This window comes from Melanostigma gelatinosum (genome assembly GCF_949748355.1).
Source record: "Melanostigma gelatinosum genome assembly, chromosome: 11".
NCBI classification, from domain to species: domain Eukaryota; kingdom Metazoa; phylum Chordata; class Actinopteri; order Perciformes; family Zoarcidae; genus Melanostigma; species Melanostigma gelatinosum.
The window spans coordinates 19,604,997-19,621,139 of record NC_136644.1 but is presented as its reverse complement, the minus strand read 5'-3'; the positions used below and the strand labels follow the sequence as shown (position 1 = coordinate 19,621,139).

Here is a 16,143-nt window from a genome sequence, read left to right as displayed (position 1 = left end):
CATATTGAGTTCATTAGTTTGATGCATAGCCGCAGGACTTAACAGCCTTCGGTCTACCTGTAGCCGCTGCTTCTGTGGCTGATTGTGTCAGCGGTGAATGATGACGATGCTTTTTCTGCGTTTCTTCCAGACTCAGAAAAGGACGATGGGGAGCCGGGAAACGGGATCGCCCCGTGGAGACTAAATGAGCAGCTCTTCCCCTGTCCCGTCTGCGGCAAAGTGTTCGGTCGACAGCAGACGCTTTCTAGACATCTGTCTCTACACACAGGTAAATAATACACAACATTGTTAGAGCACGTGCACACCAACAGCGCACCATCCCATCTCTTTGTTTCGATGTTTGCTGCTGAGTTTGGGCTTGTGTTTTTGCTGCCCCCAGTAAGTAAATAAGGTTGACTAGACTAGATTACCCTTCCTTTAAAGAGATTACTACCATGATTAGTCTCTCTGGGAAAACTGCCCGTCTAATTACCCAGCTAGAGGTATGCCTCACAGAGTAACACACACACACATACACCAGTAATTCTGATGCAGTCACGATTAGTTTCCTTCATTCACTTTGTCTCTCACACTCCGACACGGGAGACTTCCTCAGGATGAAGCTGTACGCTCCCTTGTGTCCTGATTACTCTGTGTTTTCAAACTTGGCCCTTCTTTGCTCCCAATTGATCCATTCTTTCCCATCACTTGTCTTCTGCAGTCTCTCTCTCTCTCTCTCTCGCTCTCTCTCTGCCCTTATTAGGAAAATAAATGAATGACTGTCCTGCGTATGCAATTTGTATTTAAAGCAAATTAAACGCTGGATTAGAAATTTATGCAACCTACTTGGGACTGCGGACTAAATCACTGGGCGCACAAATGGAGACTCGTGTACCAAATGCTCCCACACAATTGGACATGCTCTCACATTTTGAGTGCACACACACACGACACGGCGCGCACACACACACACACACGCCATCTGAGAGTGTTGGCTGCGAACAGCTTGGCCACACCACAGAGAGCAGAAGCAGGGGCATATGTCAGTGTGATGGTCTTTTTGGTTTCCCCGGCGACATAAAGGTTGCCTGGCTTCATGTCCTTGGGGCAAATGGTGTGTGTGCGTGCGTGTGTGTGTTTTAGGGGGAGCTAGTGGGAGAAGACATTGTTTAGGCATAAAAGGAAATATTGTGATTTCGATTTCTTTCCCATTTGATCTGAAAGTGCTTTCAAATGAGTTGAAATGATGTCGGTATGCGCTTCATATTTTCATCATCTCGTGGCATCTACAGGAATATCCAGATGCTCCCTGAAAAGTAGATTTTGTCCGACATCACAAGATGTGTTGTCCTCCTTCCCAGGGTGAGAGTTACAGTTGAGATCAGGCTAAGGTGAGGTAATGTTTACAGTGACCTGTGCTTCTTGTGTTTGTCTTTCGCAGACGAGAGGAAATACAAGTGTCACTTGTGTCCTTATGCAGCCAAGTGCCGGGCTAACCTCAATCAGCACCTGACCATCCACTCTGTCAAGCTGGTCAATACAGATGCTGAGCAGATCGTCAGCGCCGTTACAGCCGAGTCTGCAGAGCGCAAGAACTGCCCGTACTACTACAGGTAACGATAACCGAGCAACACACACACACACACCTCTATGACGGAGGCCTCCAGCCAGCAGCAGAGCTCAGAATCAGGGCTGTTTTTGATTGATTTGCATCTGCTGCTTGATGCCCAAATATATCCTCATATATATATTCTTTCATTTAATTTCTCCCCAATTACTTTATTTAGTCAATTTGTTGTCAATTTCCTCTGAAAAGATAATTATTATTAATATTTCTATTTATTAATATTTGCTTTATTTACAAGAGTTCGATGAGAAAATCAAAACCAGCGTTGTCCATTCATCCCCTTATCCACACACCTTAAGCTGCCTTATTAACGTGTCAAATCGTGTTTATTCAATGCGTTGAAAGAGCCGAAGTGTAAAAAAGTGTGTGGTGATACGGGCTGTTATGTGCTGAAATATCTCTTATTTGTGTGTAATGACTTCGTGGTGTTTCATGAGACTCCTCAGTGAGCCTGAGACGATCTTTTGTAATACTTCTATGTTGCTAATGATCTGAAATGAGTTGAAAAGCACCACGTCTGCAGTGAGGAAGTATTTTATTTTCAATTGTCGAATAAATTAATATAAATGTATCCACTCTGTACCACGTACCAATTTATGCAGACATAATATAACACTAAAGCTGACGGTTGTTCTCGCCATCTTCCTCTTCCTCTCTGTTCTCTTGTCCAGCTGCCATGTGTGTGATTTCCAGACGGAGCTGAATGCCCAGTTTGTCAGCCACATGTCGCTCCATGTGGACAAGGAGCAGTGGATGTTCTCGCTCTGCTGCAGCGTCTGTGACTACGTCTGCATGGAGGAGAACGACATGAAGAACCACATTAGTACCGGACATGCAGGTACAGAATCCCCCCCCCAGCGGTTCTGAGAGACGGCGTTGATGACAGAGCCTCTCTCATGCTGTATGCGTTGGTGTAACGAAGGGCTGGAACGAACATCATCATTATTTCTTCATTTTTCAACACATTATTTCAAACGAATCGGTTAATCGAAGATCAAAATAGTTTCTTTTTAGATTTAGACTTTTCTCTTGATTGAGTAATAGACGAGTAGTTTTTAGCTTTAGGGTAATGTTCGTGTGGCTGGACTCGATGTATTACTAAAGGGCACGATTCAAACCCGAGAAAAATGCTTTATGGAGTTATTTTCAAAATATCTCTCTCGCATGTTGGAGTGGGTGGGAGCTTACACATTGTGGCTCTTGTTCACAGCTCAGAATAGACATACAGTGCAGTACTTGGACAGTGACACATTTTCTATTGTTTTGGCTCTGTACTCCAACACATGGGGGTTTAAATTTAAACAACGGCTTTAAGGGTTTTGAGAAATGAAGTCCTTTTATACATAGTCTCCTCCAATGATACGGTTACAGTTCATACACTATTGTGTGTGTAATTAAATCGATTCATCTGCTGAGTATTTTTTCCAATTGATTGTTTGGTCTGTAAAATGTCAGAAAAATGTCAAAATTGACACGTGTATATAAAGAACGCAGTAAAAACCCACATTTGAGAAGCTGATGCTTGTAAATCATCTTTGTATTTTGCTTTAAAAACGACTTAAACGATAAATGAATCGGCAAAATCTGTGCCGATATATTGATCAACTAATTGACTTTTGGTTTCGGCTTTTGGTTTGAACCGCCGGTGGTCAATACGAGTGTTTTAGTCTAAAACAGCCTTGTCGAGTGTGTTGCTGCCGTTTTGGTCTTCCGCTGTTCCCCAATGTGTGTGAGTGAGTGTGTGTGTGTGTGTGCCGCTTGTCTGTATGTGTGGGTGGGATTGTCCGGCCTAGACAGCTGAGGGGTCTTTCAGAGGCCACAGTGGCCTTGTTTATTTGAGAAAGTTGGCCCTTATCGTGCCTGAGGGGGAAAAATCAATAGGCCTTGGTTCCTTTGGAGACAAGCTCGGTTTACGATGCCACTGTGGCCGTCTTTTAAGTCTCTCAGCCTGGCTTGGCATTTATCTCAGTCTATCACAAGATGGACAACACCACCAAACATACAAATGTACAGGAGTGTCTCTCACTTCCTACCTTTGAGTGGTTAAGCCTTGTTTTGTTAACGTGTCTGTACTTCGGAGTGACTCCTCGCAGACTGTAAAAGGCTAGTTATCTGGTCGACTGTGTAGACACGCCCAGGCAGGAGATGGCTGAGCTCAGCAGGTGACCCCCTGTGAAGACTGGACTCTGCATGGGGGAAAGGGTTGGTTGGGTGCCCGTAACTGTAGGGGGCGAGGTAGTGAATCATGTGACGGTGTTACTTGATCTCCACCCTGGATACACTGACAGATAGACATACTTTGCCTCTTTATTCAGTAAAAGAGAAAATGGAATATATTTTCCCGTAAAGGTGGGTTTCAAGGTTGAGACCCACTGGCTCAGAGAAGTGCATTTATTTCCTTTTTGCTTATATTCTGTGGCATTAGCCTTTTGGCTATTGTAAGAAGAAGGCAAGTGCATGTTAAATACTGCAGCAGAGAAGATAAAAGCCCCTCGAGCTGGTTCTATACTGTATTCAAAATGCTGCTAAGACTGCGCTCTGAATGGCCCTGCTTTATTTCGATTTGATTGAAAGCAATTCATCATATCTTCTCTGACAACTCCTTGTGTGTGTGAACTCGATGCGGATATTCTCGTATGTTTTAGACGCGCGTGTGTCTGCCTGCGTTGGAAGGATAGGTCAACCATTTCAGGCTCTGTGCAGCCTGTTCGCCCTCCTCTCACTCCCATCTGAGTGAATGCCCTTTGTTGAGCTGTGCCCTGAGATGCTCCCGCCATCTTAGCTCCTTCGGCCATGACCCACGCTCCTCACCCGTACCTCCCTCTTGCCCCCCCCCTTCTAATTCCCTCGCTCTTCTCAGTGAATTGCAGACTTTGAGAAGGGGATCAATAAAAGCACACTGCTTCTTGATTTGACTGGCAGCAGGGCCTCAGTCAGAGCAGACTGCGTGTTTGTATTCCGTGTGTGTGTGTGTGTGTGTGTGCATATACAGAACGACGGGGTACTTTAAACAGATTTTTCTGCATAAAGGACAGGGTTTGCAGGGTTTCAGTTAATATCTTATCGCATGAGTTTTAGCTGGAGCTGGTAACATTTTGATATTAAAATGATACATTTTACTCTGTCGTCTTGTGTCCAGGTCTGAGCTCAAGAAGTCCCCTCAGCGAGACCAAGAGCACCTCCTCTTCCCTCTCGGCCCTCAGCGACTCGCTCAACAGCTCGGAGGGCGGAGACCTCACCCACGGGAACGAAGAACTCAGGGGCCTGCTGGCCCTGCCCTCCTCCGCAGGGAGCCAGTCCAGCTCCGGAAGCCACTCGGGATCAGGAACTGAGGACAAGTCCGACAAAGGTAAGGAATTGTGGGAAATATTTTCACCAGATACACGTCTCAACAACAGTCTATATATCATGACTGACAAGGCAACAATGAAATACAAGTTTAACATTGATCGACTCATCAATTTCTGATTAACAGAAATGCTAGAATGCCTGGCTATGTAAACAAAGCAAAGAGAAGCTCTGATTACAACACACAGAAGCCACGTCATACTCAGCTCCGGTAGCCATCACTCCACCATATCTTTACATTGCAAATACATGTTTGCTGCTATATTCCATTCTTTAGCCCATGCATTTAGAACTTAGCACTTGTAAGGTGCTCTGCCTTTGCATTGTCTGTGAGATAACGTTACGTTGGCACCAGGTAATCATTTCTACACTGCCTCCCTTAACCTGACGGCTCCCTCACGGACCGGCTGAAGCTTGCATGAGCGCGTGTGGTGAGACTTGTGTTGTAATGTGTGTGTGCACCTGCATAGTATATAGGTGTTTCATTTAAATACATTTAGAAACATAATATACTATTTCCCTTTCATGACTTTTATTGACATTCTGTACTATGAAGTTTTTCCGACATACTATACAGAGTTTTTATTTTTTCACACATGCCTTTATGACCTTTTTCACCGTACTGTACTAAGACTTTTTATAGCTTTTTTCATCATACCCTATGACCTATTCGTTTTTTCCATGTAATATACTCTTGCTTTTTTCATGACTTTTTCAACATGTTTTCATGAACTGACTTATTTTCTTTTTTATGACTTTTTAAAGCTTTAAAAAAAAGTATACTTTAGTTTCTTCTTGACTCTTCAACATACTATACTATACTATGACTTTATTCTGTTTTTTTGGCATAATATACTCCGTCTTTTTTATTGTTTCGACATACAATATATGTTCTTTTTTAGGACTTATGATACCCTGACGTTTTTAATGCCAATACACGATGACTTTTTCAAAAACGTCTTTAAAACATACTTTCTATGACTGTTTATGACACCATATAACAATTTCACTCAACACAGACACAACTGAGTTGTTTCTTTACATCATTTACACCAACATTGGTAGTTGTATCTGTGTTTCAAAGCCTTATCCTCCAACATGTTTGCCCTTTCTTCAGTTTGCGTGTGGAATGCAAATCAACACAGGAGACATCGGACCATTGTCAACATGATAGAGCAGCTTTTTATTGTTCCAGAACTGACAAGTCATTTTGACCTAAATGAAATGCCGGCCTTTTGCTTTTGACATTGCAAAGACAATTTTATGACATATATTTTGTTTAATTCAATTAATTTAATATAGCGTCAAATCAGAACAGAAATCATCTCGAGACACTTTTCATATAAAGTCCAGATCGTGCCCCCCATGAGCAAGCACTATGGTGACAGTGGCAAGAAACAAGTGCCCCCTTAAGCAGAGGGAGCAAGAGGCAAAGAGAGAGAGAGGGGTAACGGTAGATCTACCGGTAATTGAATTATTGTAATAATAGCAGCAATGGATATAATATTATGATTAATTGTAGTAGCAGTGGGTGTCAAGCAGGGCCACGGCAGCAGATACACAACCACCATCCAGGTGTAACCCGGTCCATGGAAACCTGTGAGACAAGAGAGCACAAAGACTCCGGGGAAGAAGCCAAGTTAGTAACATGCATTCATGGGACATGAATATATACAGATGGAGCGGAGGAGAGAGGAGCTCATTGTGTCAGAGGAAGTCCCCTGGCAGCCTCGGCCTACAGCAGCATAACTAAGGGCTGTTCCAAGGCAAGCCGGAGCCTTTCCCTTTATTCTGGGAGAGCAGTGTTCTAGCGGGGTAATAAGTTACTATACGCTCTTTAACAATGCATGCCCATTTAGGGCTTTGTCAGTAAGGATAAGGATGTTAACTTCTGCATTCTGTATTTTAAAGGGAGTCAGAGCAGAGAAGCTAATGCGTGAATAATGTGATCTCTTTTCTTAGTTCTTGTCTGTACACGTGCTGCAGCGTTCTGGATCAACTGGAGAGCAAAAACAGTTCTGGAATAGTATTCTACTTTAGTCGTATGTCATGAAAAGGTCATTCAAATGGCAAAGTACTTCATTAAAATGGCAAAAAAAAAGCCACAGTATAATTAGAAAGTTAAAATTAGGAAGTTAAAAAAAAGTTACAGTGTAGCAAGTCATTGATATAGGATACCATAAAAAAGTCAGAGTATAGTATGATGTAAAAAAGTTTGTAACAAAAAGTAATTTAAAACTTCACAGAATAGTATGTTGTAAAAAAAGACACCAAAAAGTCCTTGTTTATAATCATAGTACAGTAAGTCATTAAGTCATTGTAGTCAGTAAATAAAAGTCATAGTTTAGTTTGTGAAAAGTAAATCCCTATAAAGCCAGAGTATAGTCTGTTTTTAAAAAGAATAAAAGCTAAATAAAAACTACATTATGACTTCTATTGCGATGGCAAAGCTTTCTAAACACCCGGATGATGTCACCGGGGTTATCTAGATGTCTTTCAAACTCCACACCGTCGCAAATTTGTGTGTCAGCATTTATCAGGCAGGACGGCCATACAGGTTGTATTCTGAGAACTGTGGAATCTGTTGTTGTTGTTTGGAGCTCAAAGTGACGGTATCTCAACCTTCGCTGCATCGCTGCTTACATACTCTATTTCTGTGCGAGGTCATTGTTGGACCGGACTTTTCCCCTGAATCTGAACTCCCTTTGTTCCCGTTTTCTATAGATACACTCAGAGATTTCAGCGACGCCGAGTCTGAAGAGCACATAATCATCTAACCATTAAAATCATTAAAACCGATTTGGGTCGCCACTGACCCTCTCCTCTCGCCTTCTCTACAGGCTTCGAATGCGTCTTCTGCAATTTTGTGTGCAAGACGCGCAGCATGTACGAACGGCACCTTCAGATCCACCTCATCACGCGGATGTTCGAGTGCGACGTCTGCCACAAGTTCCTCAAGACGCCCGAACAGCTGCTGGAGCACAAGAAGTGCCACACCGTCCCCTCCGGAGGGCTCAAGTAAGGAAAGCAAGTACAGACAGAGGTTCCTAACTCCGCCCATCCCCCTCCCCTCGTCAATCCACTGCACACTACACACACACATAGACCAACGTTGGGGGGGGGGGGGGCAGCAAGCTATGGCAGCAGACTAAAGTTCCAGGCATCTCACAATGGTTTACATGCAATATGTAACTCATTTTGTAAAATAACAAAGGATACAAAAAGATCGCTGGCTGATATGATCATAAATTAGAGCTGATTGTAACAGCCTATTTGAAGATGTGTGTCGCCATGTGTCCTCTATCAGTTAACCTCTCGTTAATGTCCATTATTTGCAGCCAGCAAATTAAATGACACAAGCTGTAGTTGTGCTCGACCGCCTCTCTTGGCAAGTGTAACTTATTAGACGGTGGTCTGCAGTGGCTGCTCTGAACAGAAGGGAGAATGGGAAGGAGATGGAAATGGGTTCCCCCTCAGGGTCTGTTGTTCCACTGCCCACAGATGACGGCTGTGCCAGAGAAAAACATCTGAGGAAATCTGCATTTTACAAACCTACCATACAGACACTTATAATGTATGAAAAAAAAAAAAAGTGTAAAATATGTGGGCACACCCCTAGTCCGATCACGTACATTTGTCACATCTTAGTGTAGACATTGACACAAGACACGGGTCAAAGGATGACCCTAAAACAAAGCTTTCAAATACAACGTGTAACTCTATCTCGGTGTAGTTTGTATCCCGACCCGTACATATAGAAATATACTTTATATGTAGCTCCGGTCCTCTTCCATGCTTCCCTCTCCATACTCCAGTCCCACAGGAGCCTTTGTTGTACTGTAACACGTTTATGTCCCATAACAGGCCTGTCGAGCCCCCATAAAGCCCATCTGTTGATCTCACCATCCACACCGCACACTGACTGATGGTCGTGTTTGAGTTCAGGCCAATCACAACAATGTGCTTTCACACACACGTTAGGCTCTAGGGTAGCGGTTAACAGCATTTGTGATGATAAACACATGACGTTTTGCCTTCATATTTAGGAACAAAGCAGTTAATGGAACATTTGTCAAAGATCCATTTCAAGTAACACAAGCCATTGTTTTTCTCATAACTCCAGTCTGTGCATGTTACAGAATCATTATGATTATCGCCTCATCTTGTCATAAGCAAAGATCTGTGTTCTATATCTTCTTCTTTTTTCTGTGCAGCCATCAGTGGAGATAGGATGTTTTAAACATTGCTAAATGTCTGGAAATGGTTTAATTCCACTAAATATAAACTAGGAAGCTGCCAACACAGTTACATTGACTTTTATTTGACCAGATGACAAACACACAAGAAGCCCCTTCATAACTCAAAGATCTCCACAAAACATCTTCAGTCCCTAACGTGAGGCTTTGCTGCTAGCTGTAGTGTGCGAGTGAATACATGTAAAGGAGTTATAACGGTTTTAAATGTTTCTTCTGTCTGGTGTTCATGTTTCTCGAAGCCAGAGTGATTTCTCTTGAGCCATTATTCAAAAGGGAAGAAGTAGGTTGTGGATATTTTCGAGCCTTTTTATTGAACGGAGAAAGAAAAGAGATTGAAGGAATGATATTTATTAGATTTAAATTCATACCTGCACATGTGGGTTATATTTTCAGCTCTTTAAGGTTTACACGTCTCTTACTTTATGTAAACTAAATTAATATTTACTTTCAAAAGCAGGCAGGATTCAACCAAACAGGTGTAGAATTACTCAATGGACACGAAGCTTCCAGATAAACTCCCATTGCCTACATTTTCTGACCTCCGACATCCAGTTTTTCTTTTCTAGACTAGTGTGTACACGTGTATACACTTGAGCAATGTGAAGTGTTTCTATATATATATAGATATATATGTAGGAGTGTGTAGAAAGGGAGAGAGGGCCTTGACCATTTGGAGGTTTTTCTGAGGTGATTCTGTTCTGCAGGGTTTGTGAAGCGCTTTGGGGCCCAGAGCAGATGAAAGGTGCTATTTAAATGTAAGTGCCACACCATTCCTTCATTTCCCTTCATGTCCTACTGCTCCAACCCTTTCTCCAGCCTGTCACCCCCCCTCCTCCTCCTCCACACACACACATACCTGATCATCTCAATTCTCCCACCATTAAACTGCCACACATACCACCATGAGCACACAGACCTCTACATGACGCACACTTTTTCCTTTACCTGTCCTTCTCCTCTTCATCATTTTTTGTGTTATTCAATTTCAAGGTGTGTTCTGTGGTTTCTGAACGTACACTCCCCCCTTCAACTGTTGTCCTGCTTTTGTGTGTCGTGTCCTCCCCTCCCTACTTCCCCTTTTGTTGCATTGCCCAGGTGCCCTTTCTGCATCTACTCCACCAATCGTCCAGCGGCCATGGAGTGCCACCTTAAGACGCACTGTAAGATGGAGTACCGCTGCCGCATCTGCCAGGGACTGTGGCCGGACCAGGCCTCATTGGAGGCCCACATGCGCGGGCACCGCCTGGGCAACCACTACAAGTGTGAGCAGTGTGGCTACTTGTCCAAGACGGCCAACAAGCTGATCGAGCATGTGCGCGTGCACACGGGCGAGCGGCCCTTCCACTGCGACCGCTGCTCTTATAGCTGCAAGCGCAAGGACAACCTCAACCTGCACAAGAAGCTGAAGCACGCGCCGCGCCAGACTTTCGGCTGCCAAGAGTGCCCTTTCACCACCACACACCCCTTCGTCTTCAGCCGCCACCTCAAGAAACACCAGAGCGGAGGAGCGGGGGGTCTGGACGGAGGCTTGGGAGGAGAAGAAGAAGAAGAAGAAGTGGAGGAGGATGACGAGGAGGCGGCAGAGGAGGAGCTTCCACTCCAGGGAACGTCACCGGGGGTCTCTTTGTTGCGAAAGAGCCGGGAGAACTTCCTGTTTAGCAGAGGAGGGGGGAGCAGCGGAGGGAGTGGGAGTAACAGCCCTCTCATGAGTCTGACGGCGTCCCAGGCACTCCAGTCCGTCGCCCTGTCACTCACGCTGGGCAAGTCCCGCCCACTGGATGCGACTGGCCCTCTGCACCGCTTGGTCGGCACCAACGGCAGCAGCAGCACCACCACCAGGAACCCCGGTGGCCCGAGCAGCGGCAGCCCCTCCCTCTTCCTCCCCTCCTCCCGCCACGTGTTCGAGCAGTACAGGAACTGCGACCGGGCGCACATGATCCCCCTCACCACCGTGTTCACCCACAACAGCCGCCTCACATTCCACTCGCACCTCCACTCCAGATGGCGGCCCGCCACATCTCCTCTCCTCTTCTCCTCCAGCTCGGCGTCGCCCTCCCGCTCTTCCCCCTCATCCTCCTCCCACAAACACTCCTTCCTGGCCTACCTGGGACTGATGGAGAGGGCCAAGACTGTTTGACCTCGCCCCCCTCCTCCACCACCACCACCTCCTCCTCCTCCTCCCCTCACTCCTCGGACGGTGGTGTGAATTGACACTTGACCACTGCAGTGGGGGCAACGTCTTTTCCAATCAGACCAGCAGAATAAGCTGGAGCAGACAAACATATTGAAGAAAAGACAAGAAAAACATTTATGAGAGAAAAAGGCTGTACATGCTAAAAATGCGTTTATATCAAGAAGCTGCTTTTCTTATCAGTTCTATCAATTGAATTATTACTACTTCAACTACTACTCTCTATTACCTTTATTTTTTTTGTTCTGTTTTGAAATGTCTGAATGACTTGGACCCAGTTGCATTATCTGAAGAAACTAACGTATCTCAGTTTTATAGATATTTTTCTTTTAGTCGTTTGACGAGATATAAAAAGATGAAACAAAAACTTGCAAGTGCTATATTTTAGTGCATTTTTGTCTATTGCTATTATGCATCGAAATAGCATGCCTGTGTTTCAACTAGCTTTGACGTCATTAGGAAGCTAAATTCGAGATATCCTGAAGTGTTAGCGGTGCAACGTGGACAGAACCAATGAAACGGGAGCGCTTTTCGTCGTAAAAAAAGGCACGTTTCCAAAGCAACGCCTCAAACCACGCACGTACTTATTTATCAAGTCTTGTACATAGTTTTGTAGCCCCTCCCCCTTCCCATCCTTTTGATTTCCGTTGTTTTTTTTTGTATAATGGCGAAACCATATTATGCATAGCTGCTGCCTGATATCGCCTCTGTCTCGGAATAAATATCCTTTCAATGAGTTACTAGCTAATTGTAATAGTTTTTTTTTGTAAGCTCCCGAAACAGAAGATAAGCTGTGATAATGTAAATAAGGAAATTCTGACTTATGACAAGAAACATTCTACATTTATTACCAATAATTAGATTTGAATATAAATGTAAAATGGATTTGCACTCACAGTGAAATAATGAGAAACAGTCAATCGATTATTTCTGAGACCAGGTGGAAATCAGCGCAACTTGATATGCAGAACTATGTGCCCCTAGAAGAGATATATGAGGTGTTTTGTGGAGGTGACCGGCTCCGGGTTAGCAAGCTACCCACAGACCCGGTCACCGCAGGCCGATTCAATGGTGCTTTTTGGAGCTTTTTGTAATTTTTTGTGTACAAAAAAAAAAGAAAAAAACTGTTCCAAAATGACTTGAATGAATGTATTTTTGTTTATGTACATGAAAAAAAAAGAAGCGATACAGAAGTTGTGAGCAGGGACGTCGTCTGTGCTGGAAGAGACGGGAAAGTTGGCGTGTTTGGTGGCCTTCTGTGTCTTTTTCTTTCAGTCTTTCATTTTTTTTCACTTTTTTTACTGAGCCTTTTACATCCTAATAAAAACATTTTCTACTAACATTCATAGGGAACCCATCGTGGAGAAAAAAAAAGCCGCTCCTGTAGGTGCAATGATGAAGCAAAGCCATTCACTTGTACAGCATTGTTTTCAATGGCACTGGCTTCTGTATGCCGGCAGATTTTGGTACTGCCCCCCCCGTCTCTTTTAAACCTTTTGAGATTTAATTGCACTTAATATAGTTACACTTCAAGCCAAAAGCACTTAAACCTTTTATTTTCCCTTTTTTTTTTAAGTGCAGACGTAGATCCAGCGAGTTACCGTAGTGTGAAGTGGACGGTAGCTGCTGGGAACGACTCGATCGTCAAGCCTCAGTTTCACGCGTAAGCATTTCTAGCAGTGCAAAAGGGCCTCTGTGAAAACGGAGAATGTAAATTAATACAAATTGCATGAATTAGACAGCATAGGTCAAGCTCTCCCTGGGAACTAAAGGTCCCAGGCTAAATTGTGATAGCCAGTTTTGCACAGTGCTGCACTTTTTGATGAAGAGAATATGTATTTATCCGTAAAATGTTCAAAAAGAAGTACGTTTTGCGAGACGGAGCAGCAAAGTACAAGCATTTTGTTTTGAAAAAAGCTTTAGCCATTATCTATAGCGCTTGTGTTCTTAAGTGGTCTTCAAGCCAAAATCTCTTATTGTAAAGGGATTGTTGTTTTATTTTCTCCTTTTGTCTGTTTTACTCATGCATTTTCCTACAATGAATCATGTGTTGCTTTTTTTTTTGTTTTGTTATTTTTCTACTTTAATCATGTCAGAAAAATGTTGATTGGACAGAGAACATGAATTGTCGAGACCAAAATGTAACACGCCGCAGGATGTGATGCTAGGATTGAATCCGTCACGTCCTCGTCTGGAGCGAAGCCTCGATTGTCCCCCGTTACACTGTTTGTTTGTTCCTTTTTGCTCCGTCAATGTCTGGCAGCATGTCTGGAGTGAAAGGAGCATCTCTCCGACACACACACACACACACACACACACACACTCTCCTTGTACTATCTACGTTATCTTTTATACTCTAGTGCCACTTGGTGGAAGGAAACCACCTGAGACTTCTGAGAATGAGTCAAACTAATTGTCAGGGTCCAAAAGATTAAAAAAAAAAAAGAATGTGTCCGATCTCGACACCTTTTCTTTTTTTAAATGTCTGCCTTTTATTACAGCTTAATCATAAACGGCTGCACTTCATTATGTACCACCTATTTTGAGTGTCATGTCAAGGCAACAGGGCTCTATCCTTTGGAAAACCAATATTCTGAAGCACTTATTGTTTATTTTTTGCCCAATTGTACGCAGCACAGTGACCTTTTTATTTTTTTACTACCTTTTCAGCACTTCAGAGTCTGCATGCCATTGCCCTCGCTCTAGTTCTTTAGCACTTCATTGTGTTTAAAACTAACTCCCTTGGTTGCATTTAGTTGGCATCCCACTGCACTGTCTACAATCAGGTGGCTTTAAGTTTGGCGTTATGTTCCGGTTAGAAAAGGCTCAGCTATCTATTCTTTTGGCACTCGGTAAAGATTGGTATGTGCTGTACAAAGCTTTTTTTTATTACTCCATTGTTAAGGCTGTACAGGGTTGTGACGATAACTGGTAAATAGATCATTTGTACTTTTTTGGTTTTGTATTTGTTTTCTTTGTTTGGCATTATTTTATGTTCAACTTGCCAGGTCTAAATGTAACAGGATTTGAAAGTAAAGCTTACATCAGATATTACGTCGGCGGTTTGTCTTTCCTCTGCTCATTCTCCTGACGGCGTAGATCACATTCATCGCTCGTGCACTTTGCTAAACGCCTCCTAAAACTCTTTTCATCTTCCTAGCTGACTCGTTTCCTCACTGAATAGTGACACAAATGCTCATCGTCTTTAATGCATAAACGTTTAGTGTAGTTTCTCATCGTTGTGCTGCTTATAACGGATCCCTTAACTACATCAACACTTCAACCGTCTGTGAGCTAGCAGCTGTAGCATCTTGCTGGTGCCACTGGTTATAATTTGTCAACTGAAAATATACAGTCGGCATATTATTAAATATTTGACATCTACAGTTGTTCGACTCCACTGAATATTTGAAAAGCCTTATTTAAGTATTTTAAGTCCAAGAAATACAGTTCATATAGAATGACCTTATATAGAGAAACATACACACAGGCTTTAAAAAGTCAAAGTCACTGAATTCTAAAAATAAAGCCTCAATTGGCATTAGATTACATTTTTTTTTAAGTCTTAAAACTGCTAAAACACAGGACGAATATTTTTATGACATTTTCATGACAGACTATATCATAAGTTTTTTTTATTACATGCTATAATATTGCTTTTTTTGAATGAAATATGTATGGCATACTATACTATTACTTTTGAATGGCATGCTGTACTATGACACTTTACTGACATTCTATACTATTGACCTGTTTACGCAATTTCCATATCGTGCTATGACTTTTAAATGACATCCATCTTTCATTGCATTTTGTGGCATACTATACTATAATTGATTATATTAGCAATTTAGTTGTTTATCAATATCACATACAAAAACAATGTTATATAAAATTATATCACAGTACGATTCCACTGAAAGTTGAATAATATTCAACATTGCTCGGCCCAAGGTGTAGCAGGGACCAAGGGAGATTGCGTTGCATTTTTGGAGTGGATCGGAAACGAACAGGGCGGAGACGCATCATTTTTCACTTTAATTAAAATTGCGAGGTAGGACAACTGGCCTTGGTGGAGGTCTGCACGCTCCGAGTGCCCCTCTTGTTATTCGTGTCGCTCACATTCAAATAAATACACACTTAAATCAAAATTCTGCAATCCAAGTTAAAAGAAATGCAAAAACTTTGGTGCCCATTCCATACTCCTCTCAGAAAAAGAAAGGAAATGCATCAGCATGTTTCAGAGCAATGAGGGCAGCAGATAAGAGTGGACATCACTCAGTGGGGAGACGGGGACGTGAGTTAAGGAACAGCACTGATCATCTTTGAGGGACAAAGCATTCTCTAATGTATATCGGTGGCGTGCCATCATAATACTAAGAAATAGGATCTGTCATGGTGTCTAGCTGGTGTTTTTATTAGACCGATGGGAGGTCTCTCGCCCTCCTTTCTGTGTTGTAGTAATGAAAGTTACTGCACGTTCTCGCCCAGCCAAAGGTTGGCCCTGCCTAATGAAAACAGATGAAGCAGAGATAAAGTGTTTGCCGACATTAAGGGACTCATTTATCACCGTTAGCCCCCGAGCTATAGAACACCTTGGTCTGGAGCTCTCCTTTAACGGGCCTTGCCTCACAGCACCCTGGTGGCACACTGCAGCCTTCCAGGCACATGAGCGCCGCCATCTTTACCGCTCTATCTCTTCTTTTTTTTTCTTCGTTTTAGCATTGCTTTAACTAGACAAT

At 43.0% G+C, this 16,143-nt stretch overlaps 1 protein-coding gene across 2 annotated transcripts in view; it reads left to right on the top strand.

Annotated features, from left to right (window-relative positions):
* znf827 (zinc finger protein 827) overlaps positions 1-14,433 on the top strand; it is a 63,619-nt gene extending 49,186 nt beyond the window's left edge. The window contains exons 9-15 of one of the 2 annotated variants that reach the window (XM_079279232.1): positions 131-268; positions 1,421-1,592; positions 2,278-2,444; positions 4,746-4,955; positions 7,795-7,972; positions 9,915-9,965; positions 10,306-10,445. In XM_079279232.1, the coding sequence (XP_079135358.1) occupies positions 131-268; positions 1,421-1,592; positions 2,278-2,444; positions 4,746-4,955; positions 7,795-7,972; positions 9,915-9,963 (914 nt within the window). In that variant the 3' untranslated portion in view covers positions 9,964-9,965; positions 10,306-10,445. Of the gene's footprint in view, positions 1-130; positions 269-1,420; positions 1,593-2,277; positions 2,445-4,745; positions 4,956-7,794; positions 7,973-9,914; positions 9,966-10,305 lie in introns of both variants that reach the window. The other variant, XM_079279233.1, reaches the window with a different exon arrangement.
* The last annotated feature ends 1,710 nt before the right edge of the window (positions 14,434-16,143 follow it).